Source organism: Manis javanica, chromosome 12, assembly GCF_040802235.1.
Source record: "Manis javanica isolate MJ-LG chromosome 12, MJ_LKY, whole genome shotgun sequence".
NCBI classification, from domain to species: domain Eukaryota; kingdom Metazoa; phylum Chordata; class Mammalia; order Pholidota; family Manidae; genus Manis; species Manis javanica.
Window position 1 is genome coordinate 91,404,513 of NC_133167.1, and position 21,520 is coordinate 91,426,032.

Consider the following 21,520-nt stretch of genomic DNA (forward strand, 5'->3'; position numbering starts at 1 on the left):
TAACTTTCACTGCAGAAATGCATAGAATCTTTTCTTAGAAGTGTGTGGTGCTTTATGACATTTAAAATTTATTAACTAGGGTGAAGTTTAAAAATAACACAAAGGCTGGTTATAAGAACAGTAACCATAAATCCTAGGCTGCTGGGACACTCCCAGTTTATGCTGTTATCACAGCATAATTAATACTTTTGCATCCTTTGATGTCCTACAACAAATGGTCTGGACAATAAATTATACTGTCACCTAACTTTGTCAAATTCTTACCTCATGCAACTTTTATTTCTTAAATGGGAAAATCTTGGTTTCTGTGGTAGTGAGTACCAATTTGTATTAAGACAAGCAACAACATATACATTAATCTTGTGACTATAAATTTAGGACTGACTCAGTCATATACTTCCATGGTGCAGCAGCTACAGGTTCAGAGAACTGTAACTATCCATCTGCTTCTAACTTTGGGACATGTTGCTAATTCTACTTCTGTACTCCCGTAGTATCTTGCTTTCCCATTCACTCATTCATGCTAATAGTCCTGAGTGTGGCCTAGGCACTGGTCTTTGTGAAAAGGCTAGAGAGAAAGTAATGGAAAGAACCAGTGTGTCCCATGGATCTAACAGTTCCTCTTACTTGAATTTTATAGAATTTTTAGACTGATGTAGCTTTCTCCCTGGCTGCTCTTTTTTGAGATCCCCCTTTGTCTGATTCTCTCTAAATGGGAATCTTTATGCCAAGTGGTTTAGTGATTTCTTTACTATTTTTGAACTTGTTGAAATAATATGGTGTGAAGCGCTGCAGTTTACGCTAGCTGTCCCAATGAAATTGCAATTGGAAGAGAAAAAAAAGCCCTGAGAACAGTGAGGAAAATGAAAGTCCTACAACCACCAGGTGGCATTTCTCACCACTTAGCTAATAACGAAGATTGTGAAAACACTATGAAAAAAGGTTTTATCAGAAATTGCTTGACAAACACCCTGTGTTATATTGACTCATCCTGAGAGATGAAAATGATTCACTGGAGTCCACAGCCAGACATAACAAAAGTCTTAATTCAACACTTTAAAGTATTGAAGAACTGCATAAGATATTTAAAACTCTTCTAATACAATCCTTCTAGAGCCAAAGGCCTAGGAAAGGATTACAGAAATCAAGCTTCCTATTTTCCCACAGCGTACGTGAAACCATTCTAAATTAACGGAAAGCCATCATGAAGATACACTGAGATCGGTGACTTTCACATTCAAGTATCTTCTTTCTCTACATATACTATGAACACTCTTAACCTTTCTATATTATTCACAACATTCCATAAGCCATTTTATTGTTTGGTATTATCCGTTCTACATGTATAGGCATGAATCTACAGTCCCTTACTGGGCTATAAGCTACTTTAAGGCAAAAACTATGTTCTATACTTCTTTCAAATCATTTGCTTGAGAAACTAGCAGTGTTATACTGCATAGCTATTGACCAATACTATCACTCACTACTTGTAAGAGAAATTTACTTCTCTGATTGATTTACTCATTTATCCCTTTATTTATAGAGCACCCACTGTGCACCAGCTACTGTGCTAGATTTTATACACAAAACCATCAAAAACCCCTCCCCACAAAGAATACTCTGAGGACCCACGGACAACAGATAAAATATAATACAGAAAGTTAAACAGTGATAAGTGTTATTTAAAAATAGCAAAGAAATATAAGGAATGTTGAATGTTGGCAGAAGGGATTAATCTGAAATTTTGAATATGGCGGCCCAGGAGGCCTAAATACAATGTTACATTCTAGAAAAGCCCTGAGAGAAGCTAAGGGATCACACCATGTAAGTTACCTGAGCAAAGAAAGGGAACAGCAGCAACAAGGTCCATCCCAGGAGCATGCTTGTGTTTGAATTCAAGAACCTACACAATGAGGATCAAGCAGAAGAGGATGAGGTCAAAAAGAAAATTTAAGACCAAATCACTGTAAATGACTGTAGTGACTTTTGTCTTTAAAGTGAAACAGTCTGCTACAAGAAGATTTTGAGGAGAAGACATGATCTGTCTGACATACCTCACAGATTGCAGGTTCAATTTCAGACCCCCACAATCAAGGGAATATCTCAATAAATCAAAGACACATGAATTGTGGAGGTTCCTAGTGCATATGAAGGTAATGTTTATGCTATGCTGTAGTCTATTACATGTGCAACAGCATTATGTCTAAAGAAATGTATGTACTTTAATTGCACAATTATTGCTAAAAAAGATGTCAAAAATGATCTCAGCTTTTGGCAAGTTACCTTTTGTTTTGCTAGTAGAGGGTCTCGCCTTAATGTTAATGGCTGCTGACTGACTGGGATGGTGGTTGCTAAAGGCTGGGGTGGCTGTGGCAAATTCCTAAAGACAATAGTTTGCTGCATCAGTTGACTGTTCCTTTCATGAATGATTTCTCTGAAGCATGTGATCCTGTTTGATAACAGTTCACCCACACTTTAGAACTTCTTCCAAAACTGGAGTCAGTCCTCTCCAACCTGCTGCTGCTTCATCAATGGCTGCTTAGTGTGGCCACTTATTTCATTAATTCTCAGAGCTGGATCTTCTGGATAACTTCCTGCAGCTTATCCATCAGCACCCCCTACTTCTGCACTTTCATGTTATACTGAGATGGCACCTTTCTTTAAACCTCATGAACAACCTTTATTAGCTTCCAACTTATCTGCTGCAGGTTCCTCACCTCTCACAGCCTTCGGAGAATAGAAGAGCTAGGGCCTTACACTAGAGTAGGCCTTAGTTTAAGGGAATGTTGTGGCTGGTTTGACCTTCTACCCAGACCACTAAAACCTCTCCATATCAGCAATGAAACTGTTGCTTTCTTATCATTCATGTGTTCACTGGAGTAACATTCCTAATTTCCTTTAGGACATCTCCTTCGCATTCACATAGGGCTACCTGTTGGACACAAGAGCCCTAGCTTTCAAACCATTTCAGCTCGTGACATGCCTTCTGCACTAAGCTGCATCATTTCCAGCTTACAAAGAGAGATGTGCATGCCTTTCTTTCACTTGAACATTTAGAGGCCACTGCAGACTTACTAACTTTTCACTATACAAATACCTCTTTCTCTATTAAATGTACTAATACCAATATTAACCTTTCTGTATTATTCTTTCTGTTTCTAATTTCAATATTGTTTCTCAAGGAACAGGGAGGCCTAAGGAGAGGGAAAAAGATGGGGGAACAAACAGGCTGTTCGTAGAGCAGTCAGAGTACACAGAACATTTACTGAATAAATTCACTGTCTTATAAGGGTGTGGGTCATGGCTCCCCAAAAGCAATTACATGACAACATCAAATATCACTGAACACAGTTCACAATAACAAATATTATAATAAGAAAAGTTTGAGGGAGATACAAAAAGACAGTGCCGGGAGAAGTGGGGCAGAAACTTCCTTCCAAAACCACATATAACACGAAAACACAACAAATACAACTAATTCTGAAAGAGCAACTGGAGGACTTTAGAACAGACTGCCTACGTCTGAGGAAAGACAAGACCTCAGAGAAAAGGGTAAAGTAGCAAAGCCACCATCCTGCAGGACCCAAGCCCTCCCCACACCAAAGCCAACAAGCAGGAGGAAAAGAAAAGGAACGGAGAGGGAGTAGAAGCCCAGGACTGCTGGACACCCGCCCCGGAAATCTGCTCCGGGAGCACAAACCCATATTACACGGTGCTCTGGAGAATAGTGGGTACTAAAGCAAAGACAAGAGGAATACTCAGAGAGACTGAGATTCCAGCCTCTTACGAAGAACAGGTACCCACAAATGGCCACTCCAGGACAAAAGAAAGGTGGGCACTTTAAAAGAGTTCCCAACAGTGAGAGGGCTGCTAAAGGGGCAAGGATTACATAGACCTTGCTACTCAGGAGAAAGGACAGGTGGACAAAATTGTCCCAACACACTCAGCCCAGCAGGTTAGGAATTTTCCGGAACTTCAGGAGCTCCATCCCCCTGGCTGGAAACAGTGCCGAGGGCATCCGACCGTGATAAGCAGCCTGCCACTCTTTCCTCCCAGAAGGCCCCTGTCCACTCACCTACTGCCCCCGCCATAGCACCAGGCCAGCCAGAGGGCAGCACGGCCAACAGCAGCTACAAGGGTGTAGTATGGAGGTTGCTGCCTGCGTACTCAGCCCACTGGCCCTGAAAGTGGAGGCAGGCACTGTGGCCAGAAAGCAGAGAAGAGCTATATCCTCCCGGGAGGCACTGGCACGACATGCCTGCTACCTACACCATGGCTCAAGGTGCTGGAAAGTTCTGGAGTGGAGCTCCTCGGCATTAGAGAGTGCCAGCCACATAAAATTATAATTCCATAGTAATCATTAGAAAAAAGGATCAGCAAAAGAATTTTGTACAAAAATCCCACAAACACCAAAAATAGGGCTTAGTAAAAATGGAATCACCAATCTTGAAAAAGATTTCAAAATAAAATCAAACATGCTAACAAAGCAGCAAGAAAATACTCAAGATATAAGGGAGGACTTAAAAAAAGAGACAGAAACTTTGAAAAATACAGTATCTGAAATGAAACATACAATGGAGGGATTTAAAAGCAGATTAGATAAGGTAGAGGAGATGATAAATGAAGTAGAAAACAAAGTAGCTGAGGCACAAAGAGAAAAAAGGATCTGTAGGAATGAAATAATAATAAGAGAAATGTGTGACCAATACAAACAGAACAATATTTGCATTATAGGGATACCAGAAGAAGTAGAGAGAGAAAAAGGGATAGAAAGTCTCTTTAAGGAAATAATTGCTGAAAACTTCCCCATTCTGGGAAGGAAATAGTCTCTCAGGTCATGGAAGACCAGAGATATCCCAACACAAGGGAACCTAGAAGGACAACATCAAGATATATAATAATTAAAATGGTGATGATCAAGGACAGAGAGAGAGTATTAAAAGCAGCCAAAGAGAGAAAAAAGATCACATACAAAGGAAAACCAATCAGGCTATCATCAGACATCTCAGCAGAAACCTTACAGGCCAGAAGGGGGTGGTGCGATATATATAATGCAGTGCAAGAGAAGGGCCTTCAAACGAGAATATTCTACCCAGTAAGATTATCATTTAAATTTGAAGCAGGGATTAAACATTTTACTGATAAGCAAAAGCTGAGGATATTCAACACCCACAAACCATCTCAACAATGTATTTTAAAGGAACTACCCTAGATGGAAGTGCTCCTAAAGCTAAAGAGCTTTCACCAGAGAAAATAAAACCACAGTAAAGGAAGTAGACCAATTAATTACTAAGCAAAGGAAAAATTAAACTACTATTCACAAACTTACTCAAGGGATACACAACAAGTACAGAATATGACACCTAAAATATAAAGAGTGGAGAAAGAAGAGGAGGAAAAAAAATAACATTTAGATTGTGTTTGAAATAACATAATAAGCGAGTTAAGGCAGACTGTTAGATAGTAAGGAAGCTGCTCTTGAACCTTTGGTAACCACAAACTAAAGCCTACAATGGCAATAAGTACATATTTATTGATAATAACCCTAAATGTAAATGGACTGAAAACACCAATCAAAAGATGAAGAGTTACAGAATGGACTAAAAAAAAAAAAGACCCATCTATATGCTGCCTACAAGAGACTCACTCACTTCAAACACAAAGGTATACACAGACTAAAAGTAAAGGGATATAAAGAGATATTTCATACTGATAACAGGAAGAAAAAAGCAGGTGTAGCAGTATTTATATCAGACAAAATAGAATTCAAAACAAAGAAAATGAAAAGAGACAATGAGGTACATTATATAATGATAAAGGGGTCAGTCCAACAAAACTATACAACCATTATAAATACCTATGCACCCAAGAGAAGAGTACCAAAATATGTGAAACAAACACTAACGGAATTAAGGGGGGAAATAGAATGCAATGCATTCATTTTAGTAGACTTCAACACACCACTCAACCCAAAGGACAGATCAATCAGACAGAAAAAAAGTAAGGAGGCAAAGGCACTGAACAACATATTGGAACAGATGGACCTAAGTACACATCTAAGAGACATCTAGGAACATTCCACCCAAAAGCAGCAGGATACACATTCTTCTCAAATGCACATGAACATTTTGTGTTCACAAAAAGAGCCTTAGCAAATTCAGAGGAAATTTTGCCAACAACTTTCTCAGACCACAAAGGTATCAAACTAGAAATAAACTATGCAAAGAAAACAAAAAAGCCCACAAACACATGGAGGCTAAACAACATGCTCCTAAGCAATCAATGGATTAATGACCAAATAAAAACACAGATCAAGCAATATATAGAGGTAAATGAAAACAACAACTCAACACCCTAAAAACCTATGGGATGCACTGAAGGCAGTTCTAATAGGAAAGAATTTTGCAATACAGGCTTACCTCAAGAAAGAAGAAAAATCCCAAATAAAAGTCTAAACTCACAACTAAGGAAACTAGAAAAACAAGAACAAATGAGGCACAAAGTCAGTAGAATGAGGGATGTAATACATATCAGAGTAGAAATAAATAAAATTGGGAAGATAAAACAATAGAATCAATGAAACCAAGAGTTGGTTCCCCAAGAAAATAAACAAAATAGATAAAACTCTAGCCACACTTACCAAGAAAAAAAGAGAGTCTACACACAAAAACAGAATTAGGAATGAGAACGGAAAAATCACTACAGACACGACACAAATACGAAGAATTATTAGAGAATACTATGAAAAGTTATATGCTAATAAATTGTATAACCTAGAAGAAATGGACAACTTTCAAGAAAAATACAACCTTCCAAAACTGACCCAGGAAGAAACAGAAAATCAGAATGGACCAATTACTAACAATGAAATAGAATTGGTAATAAAAAACTACCTAAGGACAAAATTCCTGGACCAGATGGCTTCACCACTGAATTTTACCAAACATCTAGAGAAGATCTAATACCAATCCTCCTTAAAGTTTTCCAAAAAACAGAAGAGGTGGGAATATTTCCAAGCTCATTCTATGAGGCCAGCATCACTCTAATAACCAAAATCAGGCAAAAACACCACAAAAAAGTTACAGACCAAGATCCCTGATGAACATAGATGCAAAAATACTCAACAAAATACTAGCAGACTATATTCAAAATTACATCAAAAAGATAACTCGTGATCAAGATGCATTTATCCCAGGGACACAATGACAGTACATTATTCACAAATCCATCAACATCATCCACCACATCAACAAAAAGGAGGACAAAAATCACACGATCATCTCAATAGATGCTGAAAAAACATTTGACAAAATTCAACATACATTCATGATAAAAACTCTCAATAAAATGAGATTAGAGAGCAACTACCTAAACATCATAAAGGCCACATATGACATACTCACAGCCAACATCATACTTAACAGCGAAAAGCTAAAAGCTTTTCCTCTAAGATTGGGAACAAGGCAAGGATGCCCACTCTCATCACTTTTATTCAACATAGTACTAGAGGTCCTAGCCACAGCAATCAGACAACAAAAAAAGATAAAAGGCATCCAAAAGAGTAAGAAAGAAGTTAAACTGTCACTGTTGGCAGAAGACATGAATACTGTACATAAGAAACCCTAAAGAATCACCCCAAAAATACAAGAATATCTGAATTTAGCGAAGTTGCATAATACAAAATTAATAAACAGAAATCTGTTTCATTCCTATGTACTAATGATGAACTAGCAGAAAAAAAATCAGGAAAACAATTCCATTTACTATTACATCAAAGAGAATAAAATACCTAGGAATAAACCTAACCAAGGAGGTGAAAGACCTATACCCTGAAAGCTACAAGACACTTACGAGTGAAATTAACAGAGACACCAATAAATGGAAATACATCTCGTGCTCATGGATAGGAAGAATTAATATTGTCAAAATGGCCATCCTGCCTAAAACAATCTACAGATTCAATGCAATCCCTAACAAAATACCAACAGCATTCTTGAATGAACTGGAACAAATAGTTCTAAAATTCATATGGAACCATAAAAGACCCCGAAGAACCAAAGCAATTCTGAGAAGGAAGAATAAAGCAGGGGGATCTTGCTCCCCAACTTCAAGCTCTACTACAAAGCCACAGTAATCAAGACAATTTGGTACTGGCACAAGAACAGACCCACAGACCAGTAGAACAGAATACAGGGTCCAGATATTAACCCAAACGTATATGGTCAGTTAATATACAATAAAGGAGCCATGGACATACAACTGGGAAATGACAGCCTCTTCAACAACTGGTGTTGGCAAAACTGGACAGCTACATGTAAGAGAATGAAACTAGATTACTGTCTCTCCATACACAAAAGGAAACTTGAAATGGATCAAAGACCTGACTGTAAGTCATGAAACCATAAAACTCTTAAAAGAAAATATAGGCAAAAATCTCTTCCATATAAACCTGAGCAACTTTTTCCTGAATACATCTCCTTGGGCAAGGGAAACAAAATAAAAAATGAACAATAGGAGTACATCAAACTAAAAAGCTTCTGTACAGCAAAGGACACCATCAGACTAACAAAAAGGCATTCTACAGTATGGGACAATATATTTGTAAATGACATATTCAATAAGGGGTTAACATCCAAAATATATGAAGAACTCACACACCTCAACACCCAAAAAGCAAATAACCCAATTAATAAATTGGCAAAGGACCTGAACAGACACTTCTCCAAAGAAGAAATTCAGATGGCCAACAGGCACATGAAAAGATGCTCCACATCGCTAATCATCAGGGAAATGCAAATTAAAACCACAATGAGATACTACCTCATGCCAGTTAGGATGGCCACCATCCAGAAGACAAGGAGCAAACAAATGCTGGTGAGAATGTGGAGAAAGGAGAACCCTTCTACACTGCTGGTGGGAATGTAAATTAGTTCAACCATTGTGGAAAGCAATATGGAGGTTCTTCAAAAATCTAAAAGTAGAAATACCATTTGACCCAGGAATTCCACTCCTAGGAATTTACCCGAAGAAAACAAGATCCCTGATTCAAAAGACATATGCACCCCTATGTTTCTCACAGCACCATTTACAATGGCCAAGACATGATAGCAACCTAAGTTTCTATCAGTAGATGACTGGATAAAGAAGATGTGGTACATATACACAATGGACTATTATTCAGCCATAAGAAGAAAACAGATCATACCATTTGCAACAACATGGGTGGGTCTAGAGGGTATTATGCTCAGTGAAATATGCCACATGGAGAAAGACAAGTACCAAATGATTTCCCTCATTTGTGGAATAAAACAACAAAGCAAAACTGAAGGAACAAAACAGCAGCAGACTCACAGACTCCAAGAAGGGACTAGAGGTTACCATAGGGTAAGCGGGTGGAGAGGGCTGGTAGGGATGGCGGGAGAAGGGGTATTATTATTAGTTCACATAATACAGGGGGGCACGGGGAAGGAAGTATAGCACAGAGTAGACAAGTAGTGACTCTATAGTGCCTTACTAAGCTGATGGGACAGTGACTGCAATAGGTTATGTGGGGGGGGACTTGATAATAACGTGGGTGAATGTCGGAACCACAATGTTGCTCATGTGAAACCTTCATAATTATGTATATCAATGATATCTTAATAAAAAAAAATAACAGTAAAAGAAAAAAAAAGGCAGGGAGATGAGAAAAACAAGCAGAGGAAGCAAGCAGAGAACAAAGAGACAGCACTGAAGAAGAGAACCAGGGGAGTGTGCCAGCCTAGTGACAAGTGAAGAATTATTTTAAGAAGCAGGTAATGAAGGTATACAACTTACAGGAGTGTTATGAGGGTTAGCCAAGATAAAAATATTGATCCAATGGCAGTTTTACAGCTACAGCATAATTCACATTAGTTTGATTCACCTTCAGTATATACTTGCTACCTGGGTATATTCAAATTCTTAGTTGGTTTGCTGTATTTTAATGTCTTCTCCAACCAAATGTTTATAAGAAGAGCTAACAAAGAGAAATTTTTTTAAGATAGCTCCTAATTTGCTATTTATAAGCACAATTAATAAGCAATGACATTGACTAGACAACCTACCAAAAGAATAACAATTTCTAAATTTTTCTTAGTTTATTCATACAACTGTTAATACTTGGGCTCAGAAGATACTTGGCCATTAGAAGTAGTGGGCCACAGCCTCACTACTACCATGAAAGCCTAAACATAAACCAACCTTGTTTAGTCACTTAATATTAATACAGTAGAGGAGAGAACCCAGAAAGAGCCATACAAATATATTCAAATAATTTCCAACAAAGGGACAAAGCAATTCAATAGAAGGACAGCCTTTTCAAACAAATGATCTGGAACAACTGGATATCTATAGGCAAAATCATGAACATCTGTCTAACCCTCACACCTTATACGAAATTTAACTCAAAATGGATCATGGATTAAAAATGTAAAACAGAAAACTATAAAATTTTTACAAAATTTTTAGAAAAGAAAAAGAATACTATAAGTAAATCTTCAGAATTTAGGATTAGGTGAAGAGCACAATAAAAGCAAATATTGATAAGCTGCACTTTATCAAAACTAAAAATGCTATGAAATACACTGCGAAGAGAATGAGAAAACATCCACAAATTAGAAGAAAATATACGCAAACCACCTACCTGACCAAGGATTCATACCTACAGTATATTTTTTAAAACTATTAAAACTCAACAGTTAAAAACCAATTAGATCAGGCACTTGACAAAAGAGGCAATTAGCACATGAAAAAATGTCCATCATTAGCCATTGGAGAATCGTAAATTTAAAACACAAGTTATACTCTGCACTTATCAAAATGGCTACACAAAAAGAGTAATTCTTCATGGTGTCAGATTGTAACTACACTTACCATGGTGAGCATTTTGATTGTATATTAATTGCCAAATTACTATGCTGTAAACCTGAAACTAGTATAATGCTGTTATGTCAACTATATTTCAATTAAAAATGAAGTATCTTTACCTGATTTAAAAAAGAAAAAAAAAGTGGTAACACCAAATGACGACAAGAGAAGCTGATCACTCATACACTGCTAGTGGGACTGTCAAATGGGACAGCCACTCTGGAAAACAGCTTGGCAGTTCCTTAAAAAACTAGACATGAACTTACTACAGAACCCAGCAATTGCACTCCTTGGTATTTATCACAGAGAAATGCAAACTTATGTTCATGATTTATCTAATCATTCACCCATTGAAGGACTTTTGGAAGGGACAAAAATGTCATAGCAGGAATATTCATAATAGCCAAAAATGGAAACAACACAAAAGTTCTTCAGCAGGTGAATAGTTAAACAACCTGTGGAATAGCCACATGGTGGAATACTATGCAGTGATAAAAAGGAACAAACATTTGATATGCATGACTATGACTATGACTATGTGGATGGATCTCAAGGGAACTGTGCGGAGCAAAATTGTCACTGATTCTCTAAGGTGACAAGCTGTATGGTTTCATTCATATAACATTCTTGAAATAATAAAATTATAGGTATAGAAACGAGATTAGTGGTCACGAGGAGTTAGAGTTACAGGTTGGGGGAGAATAGTGGGTATGGCTGTAAAAGGATAGTTTCAGGCAGCCTTATGGTAATGGAATACTTCTGTATCTTAATCACAATGGTAGTTACACAGATCTGCATATGGGATAAAACTGTGTAAAATAATACATTCAAGTACTTATGAAACTAGAGAAATAAGAATGAACTGTGGAGACTGTATCAATGTCATATTCGCAGTGCTGCTACTATACTACAGTTATGCAAGACATTACCCCTGGGGAAACTGAGAGAAAGGTACATAGAGCCTCCCTGTACATTTTTTTACAACTGCCTGTGAATTCTTAACTTTTCAAAATAAAAAATAAAAAGGTTGCCAGTATTGTAAGTTTCCAAACTATTCACACAGAACAACTTAAATAAAAATTTGCTGTTCTTTATCACTATGGAAAAAATTGGAATTCTAATACAAAAACCTTTATTAAGATCTCTTTAGAATAGCTTTTTTTAGGTTGTTTTCAATATGATACAAGACGAGGTAACCATGCTCTACAGAATCCTAGAGTAACAGGACATATGGGTAAGCGCTCACTGAGAAGACTTTGGATCAACCATGATTCTAAAGCAGTGGCCTACAAACTGTGTTCTTTCTACAGGTCAAATCTGGCCCATGACCTGTTTTTTATTTTTTTTGGCCCACAAGCAAAGAATAGCTTTTATATTTTTTTAAGTTGTAAGAAAACAAAGAAAGAAAGAAAGAAAAATATGTGACTATATGTGGTCCAAAAAGCTTAAAGTACTTAACTGGTTCTTCCAGAAAATGTTTGCCAACCCCTACTCCATAGCATTCCTCAATAGATCACATGACCACTTTAGAAGGAAGCCAAAGTTAAAATTTTTTTAAATCTTCCACTGCTTACACCACCTACTTGCCCATTTATACAGAAGTCTTCAACTTTTTAGTCATTTCCCAATACTACACTTTCCCTTGGTAAGAATGTCAGTTCAAGACAGTCCACGTGGCAAAGCTTACCGACGGGAGGGCTGCCTTCAAGGAGCCCAAAGCCCTGAATGAATTTCTAAAATCATGTCCCCACTCAGAAATACAGTGAGCTTCATCCACAGCGATAAGTGTGATACCTATAAAAAAGAGAAACATATAAATGGGGAAAATAAGATTCGAAAAGAAGTAATGAATTCATCTCAATTATCACCTTCTTCACTTAGAATACAGAAATTATTACAGAAAAGAGAACAAATAATTCAAATCAAAGCCTTTGTTTCATCTATATGCAAGCATAAATAACATCAGGTAACACCAAAAATCTATTGAGAATAGAGGAGGGCAAATATTTCTACTGAGATACAGACAAAAGAAGGAAATATTTACATATTATCTAAATAACAGATCTATTGGATTTCAGCTTTCCCCATTATTCCTCAGAGAAACAAACTACTTACTATTACTTTTTCCTCAAAACTATCACTCATGAGCCAACTGTGATGAAAATTACTTTAAAAAAATCTCTTCTATTTCTCTTTGGTAATATTTCCAATTTTATCTCATGGCTTATCTATCAAAAGAGAAAGAGTCAGCACATTTCTACTGAGATTAAAAGCATCACTGTGCTCGACTGATCACATCACATATTGCAGAAAGTTCCTCTAAAACGCCAGTCTTGGAAGACAGGATGACATCCGTATTCCGTAAGTGAAATGGTAAGGGGAGAACTAATACTCACTATGCACAAAGTAGGTAGGAAGGAATATAATTTGTTCTTTCTTTCCCCTAGCAACCCCTCCACTCCACCTCTGCACAACATGCCCACACTGGAATGGATTCAATAGCATGCAGTAATGCATTTTAGAAAAGGGCTTTATTGTATAACCACCCATTAAAATGTCTTCAGATATTTCAAAGTGATGACCATAATGTTTTTGTCCTCTATTACCAAATTAATACTTAAGACAAAAATGATTTTTTCCTTCATTGGAGATAGTTACTTGATACTTATCTCAGTATTAATAATGCTCTACCACTAGTGAGGAGATTAAAAATATGGGTTTGGGAGTCAGACTACCTGGAGAAGCAGCTGGCTTGGCCACTTACATTTGTATTACCTTAAGCAAGTTACTGAAGCTTCCAAGTGTCAGTTTCCCACAAATAAAAGGTAGATAATAAAAGTACCTAACATTTTTTTAGTTTGAAGTTTAGTTTTAGTTCAATTATAATCTTTGAAGATTAAATTAGATCATTCACTTGCAATGCTAAGATAAAGCCTGGCATAAAAGACAGATCAATAAAAAAAATCTTATGATTAATAAATACTCACTATAATCCAAACACTCTAGGAATAAAAAGATTAATAAAATACAATCCATAACCTTGAGGTGCTCACAATTCTAAAAGAGACAGACATGTATACAAACATTTACAGTTCATTGAGATTACCAACTACAGTAGAGTTGGAGAAGAAAGAAAAAAAAAAAGAAACCTATTAAATATGAGCAAATATTGAGTCAACTAGCATCAAAATTCTCTGGTTACTACTGAATGGTTGAGAAAAATTCAGTGTTAACAGTATACTTATTTAGCTTTAGAGAGTAAATGACCCAGATGTTAAATTAAATAGGTTAAAACAAGTATGATGGCTTCTCCTTTATTTAAAAACCTTCCTTAAAATTAAGTTTGACTATCATTTCTTGGCACTGAACTTAGCCTCTCACAATCAGTTTCAGCAAGATTTTTCCCAACTTTCACTCTAAATTAGCAAGTCCAGTGTCTACCAAGGTCCTATACATATTTCATTTTGGGATACCTGTGACACAAGGCCTGATTTTTAAAGTTAAAAGAAAAGTGCAGTTTTAAGGAATCTCCATATAAAATTATGTTTGCAGCTTTTGTTATAAACCCATACTACTTAAATAATGTTAACACTTACCATAAACATCATAAATCTGACTAGCTAAATGTCAGACTACAGCACAAATAAAATTATATGTATATTTACTTTTGCAACCATTTTACAATTTACTGCAAAAGCCAAAGAAAAATATTTCAGAAAGAATTTATCCCATTTTGTTCAACACTGAGAATCAACCAAAATGCATTTCACCCATTAGTATATTAGAGCAGTTTTCTGCTCTAATGATTGCAGTGTTTGTAATGTAACCCATCGCTAAAAATAAAAATAGAGAATTAGAACTACCTATCAAAAGGAGCTAAGTAAATACTTAACTAATTATTGACTAACTCCATCATAGAAACAAAGCAAATGCTAAATTGAAACAAAACATATCTCCACTATAGAGACAGTAGTGTACCCTAGCTTTTGCAATAAAACCATGAAATTTATTTATCTGCAGTAGTTAGGTTTAATCTAAAGTGAAATATCCTTAAGAATTTCATACAACCTAATAGGAGATACACTAAATTTGTTTTCCATTAAAGGCATAAATATAGTATGTTAATAAGAGAGTTTACTAATTCATGGATGCACTCTGATAACATTTAATCAAATGTTAATTTCTGCCATCATTCTTTTATTGGTATTTAACACATACTAAAAAGATATGAATTATTTTCATTATATTGTTAGAAAAATTGGTAAACACTTTCCTAGAGTTATATCCAAGTAGCTACTAAATGAAATGAAATGCTTGCAATGTTGATAACACCACCTATCTGGAATTTTCTTAATACAGAATTATACCATGAGAGCATATATATTTAGAAAACTAAGTAAGATCAGTTAGTTCAATGGGATGTTTGAAATACATGCATTTCTAATAGAAGCATGCCTGCTACTCTTGGACAGCTGAGCCTAATCACCAAGAAGGAAAAAGCACACAAAAAATTATTAAGTACAAAAAAACATGTCACCAGTTTTTTACTTATTCTATAACTATACTTTCTAGGAAATAAGCTCTGGTTTATTATCTGATTTTTGTTTACTTAATCATACTCACTGATGGCAAATAATCAAAAGTACTGGGCTTTCCAACCCTGAGTTTATTTCAGAATCACCTCTAAAAAAGTACAGATAGCAGGACCCCACTCTCAGTGTGTTACATCAGCATTTTCAAGGTTGGAGGATCCCACATTTCCCTAATGTTTGAAAGGTGATTTTTATGAACAGCAAGGGTAAAGAACTACATTAGTTTTAGATTTGGAATATGAAAAGAAAAAGGAAATTATAATTTCAAAGAATCTAAGATTCAACATTCATTCAACAATACATTTAAATCCCTACTATGTGCCAGACACTGCACTAAGAAGATATAAATAAATAAGATTGGTATTTTTTTCCCCAAAATGTTTATAGTCCAGCAGAAGAAAACAGGCATAGAAACAGGTAATTATAATACAGGAGCCTAATTTGTACGGCAGAAGGAATTACAGGGTTTAAAACCAGAGAGACATCAGAGAGCTCCTGAAGGAGATAATGTATGAAATTTAACATTAGTGAAAACCAGTACCCACCCATAAGTTTAACTTTAAAGGTAATTCAATCAAATAAATACTATAAAGTTCCTATCACAGCACCTCTTACCGATAGCACCACTTACCAATATTAGCCTCAAGCTGCTGAAGTAGGTCCAAGTTACCTGAACAGAATTCTGGAGTCATGTATACAATCCGGTATTTGCCTCTGTCAAAACAAACAAAAACAAGAAAGGAAATATACTATATAATAATGAAAACAATCACCCAATGAATTCCAACTAAAACCATAATATGTGATGAATTTTTAAATGATACATTATGCTACTTACTAAATGTATGTTATATATGTGTGTATATATCCATATATCAGTCCTTTGATTTCACTTCAATGCATCAAAATAAAACCTGGCATTGCCTGTCAGTGAGTATTCAGAATTAAGGCAACATTAGAACCCAAGTTCTGATTTCCAGTAATCTAACCCCAAAACAATAGTGTCGGAGTTAAATGATCAAGCCTACAGTGAACCTTCTGTGTGTTAACAATCCACCCACTCAGCACTGTCCTCAGAGAACTACACCCCATTAGCCTATTTTTCTCCCCTCCCCAGGATTAAACCCACAACACCCATGTTTCTCCAGTGTATTCTGCGCTCCTGTCCTTTATCTTCTCGGTCATGGCTAGAGATTGTATCAAAGTCTAGTTATTTTGCCTCTGTCCTAGAATTTGAGGATCTGACCAAGAAACAACAGTCTCTGCAAGTGGCAAGATCTGTATCATGTTATAAAAAGGAGTTGCCGAGGAGTCTTCTATTTTGTGACTCAAACAGCAGAGAATGCTTATCTCTTCAGAGAAAAGAATAGGGAAGATGTGTAGAGACTATAAATACAAAGAAAGCCCTATTGTATTTTCAATACTCAATTCTAACTCTCTTCCTAAGGGCTGGCTAACTTATTTTCAGTGGGATCCACAAGACATTCCTATATCCTTAATACAAAATTCAGTATTTGCTGAAGCTAGCTTGACTGATTTCTATTCTGGGCAGACAGAATCCTAACTAAGACAATGTCTGTAATAAAGGTTAGATCTAGGGCAAAATGTCTATAAAGTCTCCTTTCCATTCTACAAAGTGCAGACACAGATCAAGTTAAATAAAGTGAACCTTAAATTCCTTTATGAAAAGACTTGAAAATATGTAATCGATTGTGTGCTAGACGTGGTACTTACACTAGGAATTCGGAACAAAACAGATACACTTTTAATCTCGTGAAATCAATTTAGGATTGTAATTAACATAGGAAACGGTATAAATAATAAGCTCTGTGTCAGACTGCCCAGGTTTGGATCTCAATCCACTTGGTGCAAGCTACGGGGTCTTAGGCAGGTCACTTCAAGGTGCTTCAGTTTCTTTAGTGTGAAACAGTGATAATAATTATGAAGACAGCTGATTCTACAGATATCTAGAGTCAAGATAAACCCAATCAAGCCCCAGCCAGCATCTGCACTGGAAAAGTGATGCTGAAATACTTAGGGAAATACAAAGGACCGAGAATAGACAAAAAACTTTGAAATCCAAGACCAAAATTGGAAGACTTGCGCTCCCTGATTTCGAGGTTTATTATAAAAGCTATAGTAATCTCCAATCCAGATAGACAAACAGGTTGGTGGAACAGAAAACAGGGAGTGTAGTGACAGAACCCACATACACATCGTCAGTTTTTGACAAAATTGCAAAGGAAATTCAGTGGAGAAAGGATTAACAGCCCCTTCAACAGATGGAGCTGGAATAATTGGATATCCTTATAGGAAAAATAAAGTGTAATCAAAACCTCAATGTACAAAAATTAGATAAAATGGGTTACAGATCTAAATATAAAACTTGAAATTCTAACACTTTTAGGAGAAAATATAAAAGAAAGTCTTTGAGATCCTGAGTTTAATATTTCTTAGATTCAGCACAAAAAAGCAAAATCCACAGAAAAACAAATTGACAAGCTGGACTTTGTCAAAATGAAAACTGCTGTTCTTCAAAAGAACTGTTAAGACAATGAAAAGAGAAGTTATAATCAAGGAGAAAATGTTTGCAAAACATATATCAAACAAAGGATTTATATTCAGAATATATAAATAACCATCAAAACTCAATAAGAAAAAACTAACGATAAAGAATTGGCAAAAGATAGGAATAAAGACACTTCATCAATGAAGATACAGATGGACAATAACTGTATGAAAAGATGTTGTGACATATCCATTTAATGCAATCTATCTAGCAATAAAAAGGAATGAACTACTGATACACATAACAATATGATGAACCTCAAAATAACTATGCTTGTGATTTAGATCAGACAAAAAAGAGCATATATTGCATGACTGATTCTGTTTACATACAATTGGAGAAAATGTAAACAAATCTATAGTGACAGAAAGCTGATCAGTAGTTACCTGGTGAGTGGGGTGGATAAGGTAGGGAAAGGTGGTGGAAACGGATGAAAACAGTATGAGAAAACTCTGGGAATAATGGATACGTTCATTATCTGAATTGTAGTGATGGCTTCGTGAGTGCTCATGTGCCCAGACTTACCAAATTAGACACTCTAAGTATGCAAAATTTATTGTATATCAATCACACCTCAATATAGCTGATTAATAATGTTTAGGAAAAAGAGAAAACATGTTCACAAAACAATTTTATATAATGTTCACAACAGCCTTATTAGTGATAGCCTAAAACTAGAAATAGCTTAGGCATCAATCAATAAGGAAATCAGAAAGCAAACTGGTATTTTGAAATGAAATACCACTCTGTTATTTTTTTTAAAACTACTGATCCATGTAATAACATGGAGGATTTACAAACAAGTATGTTGAATGAAATAAGTCTTACTCAAAAGAGTTCATTTTGTATGACTCCATTTCTATGAAGTGCAAGAACAAACAAAAGTATGGTAGAAAAATTAGAACAGTGGTTTGCTTTAGGATGGAGGAAGGATGGATAGACAGGAAAGGAACATGAAGGTACTTCCTGGAGTGACAGTAAGTCTATATCTTGATAGTGGTTTGGGTTACGTATTTGCATGCATTTATGCAACTCAGTAAGTACATGCACACACGTGTTTGTATATTAATATATGCACACAAATTTTTATGTGTGTCTGAGATATTATTTTGTTAGGAATTATATCATGATAGGATTGATAAGCAGAGAAGGGATCTAGAATCCAATGTCTGCTCAGTCATTAATTCATTGAGTGACTTTGGGCAAACTACTCTCCTGGGGCCTCAGTGTCTTCATCTGTACAATGAGACAAACCTAGATACTTTCCAAGTTCTCCTCCAAAATCAAAATTGAACAATTCTGTGATCATTATGCTAACTTTATGGTCCAAAAACTGAAAATAATACATTTCTTTATGCTTGTAAGACTTCAAAACTAACAGTTCTGCAAATGTACATTTTGAAATCATGAGCATTTTGCTGACATGTACAATATTCTCTCACATACAATACACACCTGACCATAAAATCAAAAATCCTATAAATTACTCACAATTTGATATCCTCCAAAACACTTTTTGACTGTGATGATCCCAGAAAACAAGCTGGAATGTTGGACATTCTGTAAGAGGAAAAACAAATATTCTGGAGTTATGTACATACAAATAATCAACTTCACTCTTAAGTGAAAAGGAATAAAGAAATATAGTGATATACATTCCTGTTCTTTACAAGCCCCGTTCTTTTTGTAACCTAGTAATTTGATAAATTAGTATTAGGAGGGCCATATTTGGAGGTAGGCTGTTAAGGTGGGTTTTTTCAAAAGGATTACAAGCTCAGGTCAAAGATGTTTAAAATTTTTCATAACTAAAAAATATCCTCCATATATACAGTTTATACAAAAAGAGCATGGGTAACCAAAAGAGAAAAGAATTTGGACATAGGCAATGTAAACTGGCTTCAAGTTTTTGTTTAAACAAAAATTTATCAGGGTCACCTGGCAGCCTTGAATTAACAACTCAAGTAAGAAGGTAAGTTCTTCCACTGAACTATCATTGAATTATTTATTTATTTTTATTGAAGTATAGTTGATATGCAATCTTATATTGGTTTCAAGTATACAGCACAGTGGTTCAACAGTTGCCCATGTTATTAAATCCTCCCCCCACCTAGTGTGGTTACTGTCAACACAAGAAGATGTTACAGAATCACTGACTATATTCTCCATGCTGCACTACTATCCCAGGGACCAACTTACATTATGATTGAGAATTTTTGTGCCCCTTTATCCCCCTCACCCACCCCACCTGCCCACCTCAACCCCTCCCCGATGGTAACCACAAGTCACTACTCAGTGTCTATGACTACTGCTATTTTGTTCATTTTGTTTTGTTTTTAGATTTCACATATAAGTGAAATCCTACGTTATTTGTCTTTCTCCACATGGCTTACTTCACTGAGCATAAGACCCTCTAGGTCCATCCATGTTGTCACAAATGGCAGTATTTCTTCTTTTTTTAACGGCTGAATAATATTCCATTGTGTATATGTACCACATATTCCTTATCCATCATCTATTGATGGACACGTAGGTTGCTTCCATATCTTCGCTATTATAAATATGTGGTAATAAACATAGAGGTGCATGTATCTTTTCTAATCAGGGATTTTGTTTTCTTTAGGTAAATTTCTAGAAGTGGTACTACAAGGTCGTTCAGTATTTTTATTTTTATTTTTTTTGAGGAACCTCCATACTGCTTTCCACAGTGGCTACACCAATTTACTTTCCCACCAACAGTGTAGGAGGGTTCCCTTTTCTCCACATCCTCACCAACACTTATTTCTTATCTTTTGGATAGTGGCCATTCTAACTTGTGTGAAGTAACTATCATTTATTATTAATAAAGACAGAGCAACACCTACAGAAATGTGTTACTGGCAACTGGAAGTATGTCTGATAGATCAGATGTTTTCCTCACAGAAGGAAAAAAAAGTGGGAATGTGGCAATGAAAACCTTACTTACCCCAGCTGGAGCACTTGGTCTTCCATCAGAGAAATAAGAGGAGAGATGACAAGACCAATGCCTCCTACATAAACAGGTGGATACTGGAAGCACAAACTCTTTCCATATCCTTGAAATAAAAATAATACACCCAAAAATAATCATGAAGTAGGGTACTTCGATTTCTTCTGACAGCATACTGTATGAGTCACATGGTCACTATTAATATGCATCTTCCTAAGAGCTAATGCATGCATAAATTTGAGCATCATTTTCTTCTCTCTCTCCCTTTATTTCACACCATTTGTAATTGTATTTGTATTTGTATTTGTATTTTGAGAACGTAGTTAAAGAGTAAGCATTTCAAAACCTTGAAGTTTTATTTTTTAAAGAATTAGGTTATTTGCTTAAGTACAACTTACCAGTTGCCATGACAACAACATTATCTCTTCTTTCCTTCATTACAGAATGAATCACTTTCCACTGAACCCTGAGGAGTGAAAAGCAAAAGGCTGTTTTGTTTTACTAACA

The 21,520-nt window shown here is 35.9% G+C and overlaps 1 protein-coding gene across 7 annotated transcripts in view; it reads right to left on the minus strand.

Moving 5' to 3' along the window:
• WRN (WRN RecQ like helicase) overlaps positions 1-21,520 on the minus strand; it is a 149,878-nt gene that overhangs the window by 67,532 nt on the left and 60,826 nt on the right. For all 7 annotated transcript variants that reach the window (XM_073219039.1, XM_073219042.1, XM_073219040.1 and 4 more), the window contains 5 exons: positions 21,412-21,479; positions 21,011-21,119; positions 19,540-19,608; positions 16,111-16,193; positions 12,575-12,681 (listed from right to left, as the gene is read on the minus strand). In XM_073219039.1, the coding sequence (XP_073075140.1) occupies positions 12,575-12,681; positions 16,111-16,193; positions 19,540-19,608; positions 21,011-21,119; positions 21,412-21,479 (436 nt within the window). The remainder of the gene's footprint in view (positions 1-12,574; positions 12,682-16,110; positions 16,194-19,539; positions 19,609-21,010; positions 21,120-21,411; positions 21,480-21,520) is intronic.